The 17,779-nt window shown below is 43.0% G+C and overlaps 1 protein-coding gene across 1 annotated transcript in view; it reads left to right on the top strand.

Annotated features, from left to right (window-relative positions):
* Positions 1–17,779, top strand: part of clstn1 (calsyntenin 1) — a 47,091-nt gene that overhangs the window by 20,083 nt on the left and 9,229 nt on the right. Inside the window, exons 3-13 of the mRNA XM_080734286.1 lie at positions 916–1,111; positions 1,582–1,790; positions 2,160–2,309; positions 2,633–2,818; positions 3,460–3,708; positions 8,018–8,139; positions 9,906–10,068; positions 12,111–12,268; positions 13,448–13,596; positions 15,039–15,280; positions 17,586–17,756. Coding sequence (XP_080590412.1) covers positions 916–1,111; positions 1,582–1,790; positions 2,160–2,309; positions 2,633–2,818; positions 3,460–3,708; positions 8,018–8,139; positions 9,906–10,068; positions 12,111–12,268; positions 13,448–13,596; positions 15,039–15,280; positions 17,586–17,756 — 1,995 coding nt within the window. The remainder of the gene's footprint in view (positions 1–915; positions 1,112–1,581; positions 1,791–2,159; positions 2,310–2,632; positions 2,819–3,459; positions 3,709–8,017; positions 8,140–9,905; positions 10,069–12,110; positions 12,269–13,447; positions 13,597–15,038; positions 15,281–17,585; positions 17,757–17,779) is intronic.

Here is a 17,779-nt window from a genome sequence, read left to right as displayed (position 1 = left end):
CATCTTTGCCTTAGTGGAAACCTTTAGTTAATTCTCCACCACTAATCTCTTATCATAGCATGGCTGCAGTTATCATTTGATGTGGATGTCAAGCAAGTTGATATTTCTAACCCCAGTTCTCATCCAGTGCTTTTTATTTGACGACTGCTATTGTACTGATTTGGTCCTCTATGATTTCATTTTGTGTTCATTTCTCAGTTTGGGGCGAGAGGCAAAATTGCACAGGAAGACTTCCCTCAATTAGATACAGGTTATACTGTATATTGGAGATGTTGTTCCAGAGGAACTCGGGTTAATATTTGTGTCTCACAGAATTAGGTTTGGTGACTCTCTGAAATGGTGCTGCATCACTTTATTATAATGCTGTCTATTGCATAGAATGTTTGGATTTTTCTTTGTTGTTTTTCCCCCTCTTAGATAGGCTGCAATTAACATTCATTGCACAGAAAAATGATGTCTAACACAAATAGTGTTATTCTTCTAAGTAAATGTAATGTAGGCCTTACTCCCTTACCTTTTGGGTTCAGTAATATGATTTTGATTCATTATACATAAAGTACTCCTGTGAAATGCCTGTCCACATCTTTTTTCGGTTTTTACCTGCATGACTGGATGCTAGTGTGTTTCAAATGGCTTGGAATAGACACAAAGTCCTTTATGGTACTAAATAGCCACCCCACACCCTCTCCCAAATCCCCCTCAAGTACTCACCCATACAGTGCTTTGGCTTCCTCCACGGATACCACCCACCCCAGTGTTTTAAACCCCTGGCTGCCAAAACCTTTCGCTGATCTTAATTTGTTTTGTGTGATTATATCGTTTTGTTGTTAACGTATCCTTTGGTTTGAAGTATCAAAACATTCAACCCGTTTCATTACTTATTCTGAGCAAAGCACTCTTTTGATTGATGTTCAGGTGAGATTTGCGGCTTCAGGATCCATGGGCAGAATGTCCCCTTTGAGGCAGTGGTCCTGGACAAGTCCACTGGAGAAGGGGTGATCCGAGCCAAGGAAAGGCTGGACTGTGAACTTCAGAAGGAGCATACTTTCACAATCCAGGCCTATGACTGCGGCGAGGGCCCCGATGGAGCCAACATGAAGAAATCCCACAAGTAAGTTATCATCACAGGTGGGCACTTCAGGGTGGGCACTTCAGGGTGCCTATTTTGGGCATGTCATTATTGTAAAAAATACGGGGCGGACCTCCATTCAGAAACACCCCCACTTAGAAACATCCCCATTCAGAAACATCCCCACTTAGAAACAGGGATTGAGCATTCACCGGATTAGCATTCACCAGCGTCGGCGGATCTACAAACCTTTTGCAACATGGGCTCACAACCAGAGGGTATGGCTAGTTGTTAGGGATCCCCTGGCCTAACCTAAATAGGATGATAATACTTGAGTCCTACATGAGTTCTTCCTTGTGCAGTCCTCCTTTGCCGTAATTTCATAGATGGATTCGGGTGGTTTTAAAGGAATCGGAGAACCAGATTTACTATTGCTTGATTTACTATGGGTTAAAACCAATTACTATGAAGCTTCTCGAACAGTTTCATAACTTTGAATGTGTCCCCAACAGGGCCACTGTCCACATCCAAGTGAATGACATCAATGAGTATTCGCCAGTGTTCAAGGAGAAGTCTTACAAAGCCACGGTCATTGAGGGCAAAAAGTATGACAGCATTCTGAAGGTGGAGGCAGTAGATGCCGACTGCTCTTTCCAGTTCAGCCAAATCTGCAGCTACGAGATCGTCACCCCCGACGTGCCATTCGCTGTCGACAAGGATGGTAAGGATACAAGTAACAGTGTGTTCCAAACGCCTCCCAGAAAAGCTTCATTGTAGGTCAAAGAGTCAGTGGGACCACATTGTCCATTGATCTGTTTGAACAGCAGAGGTGTAAGACTCATTTTGAATTCACCACGGCTTGCTGCCTTTGGAGACAAGCACGGCCTCCTTGAAATGTCACAGAAGTCGATCATCCAATTAATGCGTTGGTTTATTTAGCTGAAATATCTTCTGAGAGGGGAAATAGTCATGCACAAAATACCATCACATTATCGGTATCAAGGCATTAGGTAAACAGGGAAAAAAAACTACAACAACAGCATAATATTTTATTTTGTCAACTTGATTTCCTTTCTTTTTCTTTGTCCAGGTTTCATCAAGAACACAGAGAAACTGAACTACGCCAAAGAGCACATGTACAAGCTGACCGTGACTGCCTACGACTGTGGGAAGAACCGTGCCTCAGAGGATGTACTGGTTAAGATCAACATCAAGCCCACCTGCAAGCCCGGCTGGCAAGGTATCAAAGCTCCCCTAACACACTCTGTTTCACCACGTTACGTCACTGATTGAGCGTCTCTGTGGGGAACAAAAGCGCCATGGCTTGCTCACAGAACACACACAGGAAGACATTGTCAGAAGGTTATCCAACTCCCTTAAGCTCTTAGACCTTTTAATGTGGTTTGGATAATTAAAACAGCCTCTTAAAAAATAAGCAAAGTAAGTCTGTTATTGTTTGTGCGCTGAAGGGAATCTCACCCCCCCCCCCCCTCTCTCTTTCTCACTTTTTGTCTCTCTTTGTCTATGTCTGTCTGTCTCTCTATGTCTGTATTGTCCTCTCAGGCTTCAATAAGAGGACAGAGTATGAGCCCGGCACAGGCAGCCTGGCTCTTTTTCCCAGCATGCACTTGGAGACCTGTGACGAGCCAATCACCTCCATCAAGGCCAGAATCGAGCTGGAGACCAGCCACATTGGGAAGGGCTGCGACAGAGACACCTATTCTGAGAAGTCCCTTCACAAGCTCTGTGGTAGGATATTACTCGTCTAACCGTGCATATTATATTTGTGTTTTACAGGGTTCCCACGGTCATGAAATTCCTGGAAATATTTTGAAATTAGAAAAACATTTTTCCAGTACTGGAAAAGTTTTGGAATTGATCATGGGTCTTGGAAGGTCCTGAAAAAAATAGCTATGCATTGTCTTTGGTTATTTATTTTGTTAATACCTCTGAAATGACAAATTAAACATTGGCCAAATTGTCAAATATTAGAGGCAGAAATTGTGAAAATAGCAGATCTACATGCTCACAACGCCTCGCAACCACAATAAAACCGTGTTATACAAAATTCCTCTACTCTCAGTGCTCGTCAGGGTGCCGGGGTCCCCAGTTCACATATGATTATTTCGGGGGTCACGGCCTGAAAAGGTTGAGAACCACTGGCATACACTACCTGTCTTTGGGCACATTGCACATTGAGCGTTATTAAGCTGAATTATTGTTATATAGTCCTGGAAATCGGGTTAAATATTCTGGAAAGGTTTCGGAAAAGTTTTGGAAATGAATTGGTAAAGATGTGTGGGAACCCTGGTTTTACTCTTGTTATATTTTTATTTTGCTGTCTTGGACCACATGGACCCTACTGTTTTTAATTCTGCGTCTTGTTTCAGGTGCCAGCACTGGTACAGCGGAGCTGCTGCCTGCGCCCAGCAGCTCTGCCAACTGGACGGTGGGTCTGCCCACAGACAACGGCCACGACAGCGACCAGGTATTCGAGTTCAACGGCACCCAGGCCATCAAGGTGCCCGAAGGCGTGGTGAGCACCAACCTGAAGGACCCCTTCACCATCTCCGTGTGGATGAGGCATGGCCCTGGGTCCCACGAGAAGGAGACCATCCTGTGCAACTCTGACAAGACAGGTAATGGGCCCTGCGTGAGAGCAGAATGGAAGACGTCCATTACTGCTTTGACCACTTAAGCCCTATATAGCCCACTGTTTCCCATTTGTGGGTCACGGTCCAATCTTTATGGGTTATGACTCGAGTAAAATTCCCATTTTCTTTTCCTGCGTAAAAAATATATAATAATCAAAAAATGTCTCCTACCAAAAATCTATATTCTTTAGAAATATTTTTTTTTGACATTTTTAGACTAGTCATAAAGTGTGTTACAAAATCATTGTTTAAAGGTCCAAAATAGGACCGTCATTTTTAGCTTTTTTGGTATTTTGCTGAGTGGCCCCTGAACCATCTTATGTTGAGTAGCCCTGTTGTAATGTAATTGTGAAAATAGGCGACCTACAATCTCATAGTAGATCTGCCTTTTCTGAGGAGGGCCAGCAGGCCGAAATGTCAAAAAATGTCAAAAAGACTTCAACTTGTCGACTTGTTCTTCTATATTTAAGTGTGCCTGCCATGCAATGGCAAAACACTTATTGTAATCCGCCATACTTAATTAGGGTAGTTAATGATAATAATAATAATAATGATCCCACAAATTTGGTGCGGTAATAACTGCCGCACAATTTACGCCACCGCCGCAATATATACATCAAACCGTGCGGCTCGGCCGGGAATGGTGTGCTATTACTTTTCTTTTTTTTGTAAAGATATTTTTATTTAGACAAAAGTCACAATTTCTTTTTTTGATTTTACACAACAACAAAGACAAAAGACAAGAACAAGAACAATAAAACAAAACAAAAAACAACAAACAAATAACCCACCCACCCAAACACACCCCAGGTACAGTATAGTTTCTTCCCCTACATTTGTATTATTAACAGCACATTACATATTACAATATCCCATTTAGTTACAAGGGCGCAATGATGGTAACAAAGACATAAAAGGGCCCCATATTTTCTTATATGTTGCTGGTTTCCTCCTGACATTATACAGGATCTTTTCAGGAGTACAGTAGGAAGTTAATTCGTTCAACCAATGTCTTTGAGAAGGAGGATTTTCAGCTTTCCAATTTTGGAGAATACACTTTTTCCCAGCTGTACCTGCCAGCAAAATGAAGTACTTCTTGTATTGACTTAACGAAAGTCCCTGTACGTCTCCCAAAATCCAAATCCTAGGGTCAGGTAACAAGTCAGACTCTACTATTTCTGAAGTTGTTGTAACTATATATTTCCAGAACTCCTCCAAACATGGGCAGTTCCACAGCATATGGAGTAGATCACCATCAGAGACTTTACATCTCTGACAATTGGGGGAATCATTATTGTAAATTTTATGTAACCTGTGTGGAGTATAGTAGGTTCGATTAAAAATATTAAACTGCATTTGTCTGTGTTTAGTGGAGATCAAGACAGTCTGAGAACCCTCAAGCATGTTACGCCAGTCAACATCATCATAGATGCACCCCAGATCAGATTCCCATTTTTGTTTTATAGGCATGGTGTTATAGAGTGGTAAATTATTAATCAATATGTTATATATAGAAGATATCAAGCCTTTAGTGTTAGAGTAATGTCTACTGAGAAGCCGAGTCTCAAATGGGGAATCGGGTGGCATGTTTGGAAAGTCTGAAGAATTAGAGTGAACCCAATTTCTGATCTGGAAGTATTTGAATTGAAATTGCCTTGGAAGGTTGAATTTTTGACAAAGTTGTTGGAAACTTGCGAAGATGTTATTGCAATAGAGGTCTTCAACTGTCTTAATTGTGCTATTACTTTTCTAAGAGAAAAGTTGTATCGTTTAATTGATATTAATTTATTAGTGAATTAATTTTACCCATTGACTTATAATGGGAATCGCAAAAACTCACATTCAATATTTTTTTTCTCGCAAACCATAGGGGCTACAGTTTCAAAACTTGGAGAGGAGATTTATAATGATATCAAGGATTAAATAAAAAATAATTTCGTCAGTTGGCCTCATGGTGGCGCTATAACAGTCCACTTTACCTTTCGGCCTGTAACTCTTGAACCGTGGGTCGGAAAATTAAAATTCCTTTTTCCCTGGATTCCTTGGGTCATGACGCATCTCCTCATATAGGCCACGCCCATTTGCGTCAGGATAGATTTTCCGCCATTTTGAATTTTCTTCAAAACACACTTTTTGCTCCTTTTCCTACATATTTTCTCCAAATGTCACAAAAATCGATACACACGATCTATGGACTCATGCGATAAACATATTTAAACGATATTTTGATAGTCCATACCGTTCTTCCGTAACAGGGTTCCAAAGTTAGCGGGAGGAGCCCGTTTTGTAAGAAGTAGCCATAAATCACAAACGAAACATCCAGTCAACACCAAATTTTAACCACAAGTGGGGGGCGCTATACTGAACATATACCCAAAAGCATTTCCACTTCGACCCATAGGGGGCACCACAAACGCGCAAAACATAACCGTTTCATGCCAAAACGTAACCGTTTCATGCCAAAACGTGTTTTTCAGGGGGAACGACCCTCTCAAGACGAAACACTAACACCAACCGCTACACAAGGTTGCACAGACTTAGCGAGCTGCAGGCACACTTAAAATTTCTTAGAAATTTTCTTTTCTAGTTTATATTTATAGGCCTAAAGCCCTTTGCACACAGGACAGTTGCGTTTTTTTCGTTTGCGGCATGAATAAAACGCATTGGATTTGGTGTGCAAGGCTGTGCGGAATCGGCGCTGCGGATCCAAAAAGTTGTCATAAAAGGAGTGATTAGTTTTTTACCGCATGCAACAAGACGCACGAATCGAACTGGGTTCGATCGAGAAAAAAAACGCACGGCGGCAGCCACTCGTCGCACGGCTAATTCGGAGCCGGTGTGCATGAGGTCATAGAGAATCATTGTTTTCTTTAAAAAAAATTATATTGTCCGTTTTATCCGTGCGGTTAAACGCGCCTGTGTGCAAAGGGCTTAACCCTTCACGTTTGACGGTAAAGCCCCAGTCTTGTTGCTTTTGTGCTGCATTGTAAATGCAAGCCATCACATGGGGGGGGGGGGGGGGGGGGTGTTCTGACAGCATCCTGTGTTTATTTAATTCTGGCACATAAATGTACTGTAAGTATCACACCAGGGACATTTTTTCAACTAATTAATCCAGCACATATGGTGTCTGAAAATAACTTGCTAATAAAGACATCACACACCCTCAGGCTACAATCCGTGAATACACTCTGGCAACGCTATTAAAGAACCATCTAAAACATGGTAACAGACTTCTACGTTCCTGCTAATTTCAATGCAGTAACTGTAAAAATTGCACCTGTGCGAAGTGAGCATGGTATCAAACACGACACATGTACATATCTCCTTGTGTTGGCCGTTCTGTCCGTGACCTCAGCCGTGGTGATATCGGTCTCTCTCTGCATACTTTCTATGACATTAGTCTCGTGTGACGTTAGTCTCGTACTACGGACATACAAAGCCAGATGTAGGAGCGATTAGCACCGCTCAAATATATATATACTATTCCGATTTTTTGTGCAGTGTGTTGTCACATGTGCCCTGCATGACCTTATTGACAGTAAAGGCTACAGTCTCTTGCATGTGTTGAACAGGGTGGGGGTGGGGCGGGTGGGTTCATCAGCAGATCTCCCACTGCTTATATAAGAAGGATTACATCAGAATCACTGTGCCCTGGGCCATAAGTCTCCATTCTCTTGACCTCAGTGTAATGTATGACCCCATATCTGTATATCTGTATATACCCCAGTCTGTTTTTCTGCACATTAATATCTAGGTCTAGGACATTTTGTGCACTATTACATGTTTACTTATATATTATGGTACCAGACTCAAAACAGCCTTTTCTGACGGTCGTATGTGCACTCTAATCGTAAACTGTGCAACATGGAAGGTGAATGTAGGTATACTGGTTTGACTTCTTTGAGTCAAACCAAAAAGAAAATTGTGTTCATTCAGTCATGCTGCAATGAATGACAGCCTTTTCAGGTTGGTTGAGTGCTGAACATTCTAATGGGGATGAACATTCTAATGTTGATGTAACAATGGCTAATAGCTAAAGCTGTAGACTGTCGCAATTAAATGGTTATAACCAAGTTTATAAGTAAGGATTACATCAGAGATGTGTATGGATAAAGCACACACAAACAACTAATCAACTAACAAAAGTCTTGCCCTGAGTAAGCCCAAATGGAGCGATTAACCACATAAACCCTCTACCTTTTGACTGGACTCCCAAGGGCTCTATAGAAGGGCCCCCTCCTGTTTTGGTGTTTTGAACTCATTTTAAAGGTGTTTTCTATTCTATCTGCAGAGATGAACAGACACCACTACTCTCTGTACGTCCACAACTGCCGTCTGATCCTGCTGCTCCGCCAGGAGCCATCAGAGGCAGAGAACTACAAACCAGCTGAGTTCCACTGGAAGCTGGACCAGGTCAGTCCGACTCCCTCAACACGCTGGTTGGCAAACACTGGTTCACGGACCACTAGTGCAGTGGTTCTCAAACCTTGTCATTTGAAGGTCTCCCCTTAACGTTGACAGTGTACAAACGGAACCAAATGGAGCCGTCAGGGTCCATTTGGTTCCGTTTTTACACTGTCAAACCGGCCGAGTCGGTGACCGGCAGGTCACTGACATAAATACAGTTTTTATGCCAATTGTGTCAATGGCACTGCACACAGCATGATGCTCTGGTCCTGTGACTAAAGTCAACATTAGCAAGTAGCACCCAGTCTACTTAGTGACAGCCTACAGAATACAGATGGTGCTGATTACCGTTGCAATGTAAGGATATATTCCATAATCCTGTGTCAATGTCGCCTCCAAAAAGAAGGGAAAAAAAGCATGCGTCACCTCCTTTCCTCCTGCCTAGTCCAGACGGTCATATTAGACTGGATATTGTCTGTGATTTTGGATATTGTACTATTGTGATTGATTTGGCATTAGTGTTCTTCTAGCTTATTGGTACTCAAATTGAAGTATGTCTTGTAGGCGTACTTGGCCTGAAAAAAAGGGTATTGGAGCAACCCTATTTTCTAGTTCTTAGCTAAAGAAATCGGTATCGGAAAAATCGGTTTTGGCAGGTCAGACCTTCATAAAACCGGTGGATCGGTATCGGCCAAGAACTTTGCAATCGGTCCATCTCTAGAGGGAACCTAGAGAGTCCCTGGAACCTAAATAGTCCTTGGAATCCACTTTGAGAACCACTGCACTAGTCGTTCATGGCATAATTACAGGTGGTCTGTGGAAAAATTTGAATGTATCAAAAATAGTTCTGGGATAGTTTATACAATACAAGAAAACAATTGAACTAATAGGGGACGGGGTAGTGTGGGAAAATTATTACAATGAAATAGTGACAGGTAAGTCAGATATATACTTTGTTGCGCATGGCGTCACCCATAATTTTCTTTTATTGGTGTGTGATACCTGCATGCAATTAAGTAGAAATCTGACTTTAAGATCAGTAACATTAAATATTGTTATAATTTTTTATCAAATATAAATGTGTTATGCCCTCTTATTATATAATAAATATATATTATTTTATTGTGGGGTGGTGGGAAGTTTGAGAACAAGGTTGAGAACTTATGATGACCCTGACTACATGGACCACAAACCATGGGGAAGGTCTTACAGCTTATGTTCTAACCACATGCTTTATGAGAGCCTTTTATGAGGAAGCTGGAAATGTTGTTGAAGGACACAATGTACTCAACGTTTTCAGGCCAAGGACCCCTTAGCTGAGAGAGAGATGAAGCAGGGACCCCCAGATTCCATATAGTTTCATCGTTTGACAGCACAATCATCATTGTATTTTGAATTCATGTCAATTTGTGTTATCAGATATGTAACCACTTGAACCATCAATACTTAAGTTGACCTTTCACTCTGTACTTTGTCTGCTCTTTTTCCCCTCTACACCAAACCTCTTTGCCGAAAATAGCCAATCTACAAGCTCACAATGCCTCGCAGTTGTGAGCTTGTAGATCTGCTATTTTGGCTAGAGTTCTCAGAATATGGACGCTTGGGTTCAAATGGTTGATATAAAAAAAAGATCTATCACACAAAGATTTGGAGGACCCCCTGTAGTAACTCTGAGGACCCCTTAGGGGTCCCGGAGTCCCTGTTGAAGACCCTTGCCTTGTGCTTCTTGACAGCATGTGAATCATAACCGCCCGCCCTCTTTGTCCCCCCAGGTATGTGACAAGGAGTGGCATCACTATGTGGTGAACGTGGAATTGCCGTCTGTCACTCTGTTCGTGGACGGCAACACGTTCGAGCCCTTCTTGGTCACAGAGGACTACCCCCTGCACGCCTCCAAGATTGACTCCCAGCTCACCATTGGCGCCTGCTGGCAAGGTACAAGTCTAATACATTCTATGTAGACACTGCTGTGAAATTAATTATCATATGACATGGGGAATACTAAGAACTAAGAAATTATATCATTCATTATGGAGGAATCTCAAAGTACAACATCAAACTACAGTGTACGTACTTAATAGAGAGTACACTGTCAAATGGAACCAACAACAAATGGAACCAAATGGACCTTTAAGGGTCCATTTGTTCAATTTGTAGACTCTCTAAGTCAAATTAACAGTCAGTATTTGACAGTGCAAGTGAATGTTTGGTTATTAATGTCAGGATGGCCATCTCCCTCCAAACATTCCGTGACCGTCCATTAATTCTGCACTCACATTTTGTTGTTGCTTATTATTGATGCAGGTATATAATAACAGAGATATCAACACTACCTTCCTAACTCTTCTCTCCCTCTCAGCTATTTTAAATATGTTCTGTGTCCTTTTTAGCCTTTTAACATTTTAACACATTTTACCTTTATTTTGTTCTGTAAAGCGACTTTGAGTACCTAGAAAAGCGCTATATAAGTCTGATGTATTATTACCTGTACACCTATTATTCATTTTTATAGGTACATTTGTACAAATGTTCTGTGTATGCTATACTGTGTATTAACTCTTTCCTTGTTAGATGACTCTCGGGTGATGCATTGATGTGACCTCCTAGTGTCATATCTTAGTTTGTCCTTCAAATCCTCAACTCTCCTCCCTGTCTGTCCCTGCTCTCTTTGTCTCTACCCTCTACAGACAACTCAGGACATGACAATGACACTGAGACAGTCTCTGAGCCCGCTCCAGGTTGCTCAAGTCTTTCCATTATTCCTCAGATAATGTCCATTTGTCCATGATGTCCGTCCCTCCATCCTAACTGCATCCTCATGCCATTTTCACTAGAATGACTCCAGTCCATTCTAGCGGCACGATTCTGTTCATTGTAACGCCATCGCAGCATGATGCAGTATGGATTAGAGTGTTGTGGGTTTCCTTATTGCCTGCCTCCCGTTTTGCTATCTACACATCCCCTGTTTTTATTCTTTGCTCTGCCCTCCACAGACCTGATGCAGTTTGATCTCTTATTATTCAGCCAATCAGACAGTTGGCGCTCTCGATTTCCGATACAAGCCCGGAACAGAAATAGACATAAAATGAGCTCAAACCCCTGAACTGGCTGCAGCGTTTGGCCATGCTGTCTCCTCTTTCAGAGCGTGACCTTGGTGTGATATGCACCATCTCCTCCGTATCACATAACAAGACTACAGCAGTAGGCCCCCATCTACATGCACACACATGCACACACGTGCACGCACACACACGCACACACACACACCCACACACCCACACACGACTCAGCTGGATGACTGTGTTAACCTTGAGATGCGGACGGCCAGCTTTATCACTGTCTCTGCAGTGACGCAGGCCTCTGCTCATCATGTTTTGGCACAGCTCGAGTCCCCAGCACGACTTTCTCACCTACGCTGCAGGTAGCTCACACATACAGCCCTGAAATGCCAAGGTTCACTGAAACGGCAAAGTACCAGACTGATCAAATAAATCCTCAGAATTGCACAAAGACGATGAGGTGAATAAATATGGTACAGCATTTGGGCCACAGTCTTTTTTTTCTCCCCCACTTCTCCTCTGGTTTAATTTTGCCTGTTCAAGGCTTTGGTAACACCACGTTATGGCTGATGTTGCATGTGGCTGAAGGCCTGTATCAAGTCATCCATCATCGTTCTCGTTCTCGTTCTCTCTCTCTCTCTCTCTCTCTCTCTCTCTCTCTCTCTCTCTCTCTCTCTCTCTTCTCTCTCTCTCTCTGTGTTTCTCTTTCTCTCGTTATCCTAGCCCCAGGCCTTGTAAGGACATACATTCTAACTTGCATGAGCACCAGTCACGCCGGCTTTGCACATTGAGACGGCACGCTTGAATCGCTGGCTCAGAAAAGGTCAAAACTGCACATTGTACGCCTGACTGACTATGTGTTTCTTTTCTGTGTGTGTGTGTGTTACCTTCCCATTCCCTTCATTCCGATGTGTTCAGGCGGCAACGCTCGCATGGCCCAGTTTTTCCGCGGGAATCTCGCCGGGCTCATGATCCGTTCTGGCAAGCTGGAGAACAAGAAGGTGATCGACTGCCTGTACACCTGCAAGGAGGGCCTGGATGTGCAGCTGCCTGAGGAGGTGGCTTCAGCTGTCAAGGTGAGGAGGACGCCACGCCCCTCCAGAGACCCTATATGGGCCACGCACTCAGCAAGCAGCCGCTGCAGGCTCAGACTGTACACTGTGAATTCCTGAGTGTTCATTTACCTCATTTAGACCCGGAAAGCATTATTACACATTATCACTTTAACCATTATTTGATTTTTTTTTCTCTTCAAAAAGTAAGCCATTTATCATGAGAGGGAGTGGGTTGTTGGCTGATTTAACACTGTTTTAAACAACCCTGAAACAGTGGTAAATCAGCCAACAACCCACGACCCTCAAATGGTAAATTGCTTTTCTACCACTTCTACCATATAAATGAAAGAAAACACAGTTGTAACTTGCAAGGTTATTTAGTTATACAACTGCAACACAACAGTGGGCGGGGTCCATGAGCCAACTCAAGGTTGTTGACTGATTTGCCACTGTTTTAAGCCAATCAGAATCCAGTATCTGAACATGTGACCACAAAAAGTGGTAGAATAGCAGATCTACAAGCTGAGTGCTGCGCTGTGAGCTTGTATATCTGCTATTTTTTAATAGCTAAAGTATAAAATAACTCCAAGAGTGTGCTGGTGGAATTTGTAGATTTGTTCCATCTGTACACTCGGGTTTGCTGGTACACTCAGCATTTTACTGAGTATGATTTAGATGGAACACAATGTACTGTTGAATGAACAAACAGTCATTCCTATTGGAAGGGTGAACATAAGTAAGACTAGACTAAAGAAAGGTGAAATACAGGAAGGTGTCATTTTTATAGATCACTGGTTCTCAACCTGCGGCCCAGGGCCCACTGGCGGCCAGCGAGGGTGTTGCAAGTGGGCCCCCAAATAATTGGCAAATCCTTAAGATTTGCCTGACAATATAACACTAACATTAAAAAGTGATATCAATAAATAATAAATAAATAAGAACTTAAAAGTATTCTACATTAGTTCTATTGATCCGGCCCACCCATCTGACCACTTGACACGGCCGCTGCCTTGTTAAGTGGGCCGCGTTAAGTGGGCCCTGAATCAGTGGAGGTTGTGAACCACTGTAGATGACACCTAAATAATGTATATAGATACTGTATCTATATCTATATCTATATCTAAGATACATAAAGGAAGTAAAACTGGGGTTTAAATCAGAGATCCTCCCATAATCAACCCATGGTTATTCTTTCCTCAGGTGGAGTTTAACCCCAACCAGTCATCTCTGACGGTGGAGGGCGATGACATCGATGCCTTTGATAAGGTCATGCAGCACATCTCCTACCTGAACTCACGTCAGTTCCCCACGCCCGGTATCAGACACCTCCGCGTCTCCACCACAGTCAAGTAAGTAAGACACAGAGACTGAGGACATTGTACTCAGTGGTCAGACTTTTTCACGTCAGTGACTCCCAAACGAATATGTATTTGGCCGCGAAACCCCATATAAATGTATTCTTTGACAGATACCCCCATACAAGTTTTTTAAAAAAAATCACGTTTTGCCAAGATATTTTGAAACTAACAGATCTACGTTAGTGAGCTCGCAGATCGGCTATTTTCAAATAGCTGACCACACTTTGAGAACCACTGATTTAACCACATGAAACCTAAGTGTCCCTATTCTGGGCATGTCATAACAGCTGAACATTGGACAAAATCAAACCTTGGTTCGAAGTGGAGTGGTGAATCTGAGCAGCTATACCGTGTGTGTGCGTGCGTGCGTGCGTGCGTGTTGAGTGTGCCTGGCCTGCTAAACAGCACCCCTCCTTTGAGTGTGCCTAGCCTGCTAAACAGCACCCCTCCTTTAACATGTGTGTTGTGTGTGGCCACTAGAGGTATTGCCAGGCTACAGACATAGCCAGCCAGCCAGCCAGCCACATAGCCAGCCACCCACCCACCCACCCACAGACATACCTGTCTATTGGGAGTGCTTTCACCACTCCAAAAATAAGCCTACATTTGACAAAAATAGCCGATCTACACGCTTATAGTGTATCACACAACGCAACAAGTTGTGAGCTTGTCTTTGTGTCTTCATGTCGGTCTGTTAGTGGCTAATCTCACAAACCAACGGGCCGATCAGCGGACAATTTCTCATGTAAGCTGGCAGTAGGCCAAGAAAATGCCAACACAGATTATATATTTATTATACCAGAAATCAATGAAGAGGCAAATGACTCCATTTTTTAAAGTCAATTGGACATCACAGCGATATGACATCACAGTGTCTCTCTCTAGGTCGTCCTCAGATGTCAATATGACATCACCGACATGACCTCCAAGATTACATGGAAGCAGCAATGTTATTAGACCCTGTCTTGTTCTGTCCTCTAACTGCATCTGTCGGTCGAGGTCAGCACATGAGCTTGTGAAGGTTCCTGCTGTTCCTGCTACTAAATCAATTAAACAGGGTTTCTCTTCTCAAAGGAGGACATGTTGAAATGTGAACAGTATAGAGGTAAAATGGAGGGCAGGTTTTTTTAGCCGGTGATGCTGCTACAAAAGTAATGAAAAGTCAAGGTACATCATATAAATTGAATTAGAAAAGCTCTGTGTTCTAACATTTCTTTATCTTATTGTCCTTGGCACAGAGCGTTAGTACAGTGTTTACACTATAGTCAGTTATTGCGTCCTTCTTGCCTTCTTTTATCTGTATTTATCGCCTGCATCTGTTGGTGTTTTTTTGCAAAATACACTGATGGGAATCATATTTCCACTTTGTGGGGACTCTGGGGAGTAGTATAACATGTGGAACTCGGAACGTAACCTCATCTCGTCCCCCCCAGGTGCTTCAACGAGGATGCGTGCGTCACGGTGCCAGACGCCGAGGGCTACGTGATGGTGCTGCGCCCAGAGGAGCCCAAGATCAGCCTGAGCGGCATCGACCACTTTGCCCGCAGCGCCGCCGAGTTCGAGAGCCAGGAGGGCGTGACACTGTTCCCCGAGCTCCGCATCGTGAGCACCATCACCCGCGAGGTCGACGCCGAGGCCGAGGCCGAACCCGAGGTCACTGAGGACGACCCCACCGGTAAGGGAAACGCACACGTGTCCACGCACAGTGGAGGGGAAAGCACTCACCTGTTTTACTTGAGTAAAAGTACAATAGTATGTGGTATCATAAAAATGTACTTAAAGTACCAAAAGTAGAAAGTACTCATTCTGCAGAATGTCCCTTTTCACAAGTTTTTAAATCTTTTGAAGTGGTTAATGTATCTAGTTACTAGTAACTCGTTTTTCAAATAATTGTAGTGGAGTAAAAGTACAACATTTGCCTCTGAGATGTAATGGAGTAGAAGTAAAATATTGAAATTTGCAAATTCTCCAGTAAAGTAAAAATCTAAGTCAAAATTGTACTTAAGTACAGTACTTGAGTAAAGTACTTAGTTACTTTACTGTCGTGTCCACACAATAGGAAGTGCAACCGCAAAGCTATAGGAACTAGAGAAAAGGTTGTTGTAACTACGCTTCTACGGTGTCGTATAGCAGTGATTCTCAACCTGTGCAAGCGGGCCCCCAAATAACTGGCAAAACATTATATATATAATAGAACATAAAAAAAGGAGGTTGAAATCTAGAGATGCCAAGGTTTATGCCCTACAGCAACCACCTGTATGTACTGTCTGTACATAACATTTCTATGAACACCTGCACGCTACATTCCTGATCTTATGTTTGTCCCAGAGGGGAAATATCTCTAGTTTAGCGGAGTTACTGTGATGGTGGAACGACTCCATGGTGGAATGGCTCCCTTAGGCATGGCGGATATACGTACAGTAGAAAGCTTTGTGGTTATAGACACTGACGCAGAGGATTAAGACATGGGGGGAGCAAGGGATTGGAGAAAAAAGGAGGGAGGGAGGGAGGGAGAGAGAGAGATGGATAGAGGGAGGAGTTGTTTACTACAGACTCTGTGGGGAAGGGGACATTTAACCAGCCGTGCCATCTGTCTGGCCTCTATATGAGGCGAGGCGGGGAGGGACGAGGAGAGAGAATAGATACTGTACATAGGAAGAGAAACAAAGTGCTCTGGTGAACAATAGGCCATAATGGAACAAAGGGGCTTAACACTTAAATCCCTATACTTACTGTGGTTAACTGCATTCTCATGGGCCTCAATACAGTGGTTTTCAGCCTTTTTCATATCAATTATTTATTTGGCATTTTGAGCCACGGACCACCATTTGATTAGATTTAGCCTCTCAAACCCAAAACGTATGATATTTTATTATCGTTGGATAAGCTTTTGTCCACAGTTCCATGCTGTATTGATATTGGTACCATAGGAGAGGTGACAGGCAAACGTTGCAAACGTTGTAATAAAAATAAAAACAAATCTGCATTCTCTAATTGTATAGACTTCTTGTAAATTGAGTAATGTAAGATGTAAGATGTTTTTAAAAAAAATGTACGCTTGAGAGTGTGGGTCCATTTGGTTACATTTTACACTGTCAAGAGTTATAGATCTATAAGGGTACATTTGGGTACCAACTCTCCATCATTTAGATGGGGACCACCTGGAACCCCCTCAAGGTCCGGGGGAATGGTGGTCCCCGGACCACTGGTTGAAAATATTCCTAGGTGATACTATACCAAATATCTTCACCAAAGGGCTCCTGGTGGCCTAGTGGACCAGGCGCAGACCATATAGGCTCGATTCCCGATCCGGGCGACCTTTGCCGCATGTCACTCCCTGTCTCTCCCCCATTTCCTGTAAGTCTACTGTCCTATCCAATAAAGGCAAAAAGCCCAAAAACAAATCTTAAAAAAAATATATATATATATATCTTCACCAAAAATAGAATCTACAAGCTATAATTTCACAAAACAACAAACAAAGGAATGGTGATGCTTGGGTTCAAATGGTTAAAGTCCTGCTCAACCTTTCCTGACATAATGAACTCATGCTCTCTGCTGGACGACAAGGAGCTGCAATCAGACTGTCTGCAGTTAGCAGACCAGTCAAATAAGCTCACAAGGAATCCATTATAGGAGTTCCTGTAGTGCAGACTTGAGGCAGAAGATGCTAATGGCACAAACACATCTTAATAAAAATGTAATGTGCGCAATAAAAGAATACACGCTGAGTTTGCTTTACACCAGATGGCTATATGATCATGATAGTAAAACCTTTATTACGGTGTGGCTCTGCAGGAGTCTAGCCTGTGTCTGTCTGTGTTTTCTGAGTTAATCTTGCACAGATATGTCTACCAGTACAAAGAGCTACCAGTCCATATTTCCAAGTCGCAGATCCAGCAGTCAACCTGGCCGGCTCTCTGCAACTCCTCATCCCTCACATTCTTTGTTTTTCTTTTCCTCTCCCGTGGTTGGTCCAGTTCAAGAGACGGTGGTATCGGAGGAGATCATGCACAACCTGGACACATGCGAGGTGACCGCCATTGGAGATGAACTGGACGGCGAGCACGAGAGCCTGGAGCTGGACCTGTCCCAGCTGCAGCAGCGTGGTCTGGAGATGAGCTCTTCTAACCTGGGCCTGGTCATCACCGGTACGGACACTCATAGACCTGCG

The sequence above is a fragment of the Nannobrachium achirus genome, assembly GCF_963921795.1.
Source record: "Nannobrachium achirus genome assembly, chromosome: 9".
In the NCBI taxonomy this organism is placed as follows: Eukaryota; Metazoa; Chordata; class Actinopteri; order Myctophiformes; family Myctophidae; genus Nannobrachium; species Nannobrachium achirus.
This window is presented reverse-complemented; position numbering and strand designations above follow the sequence as displayed.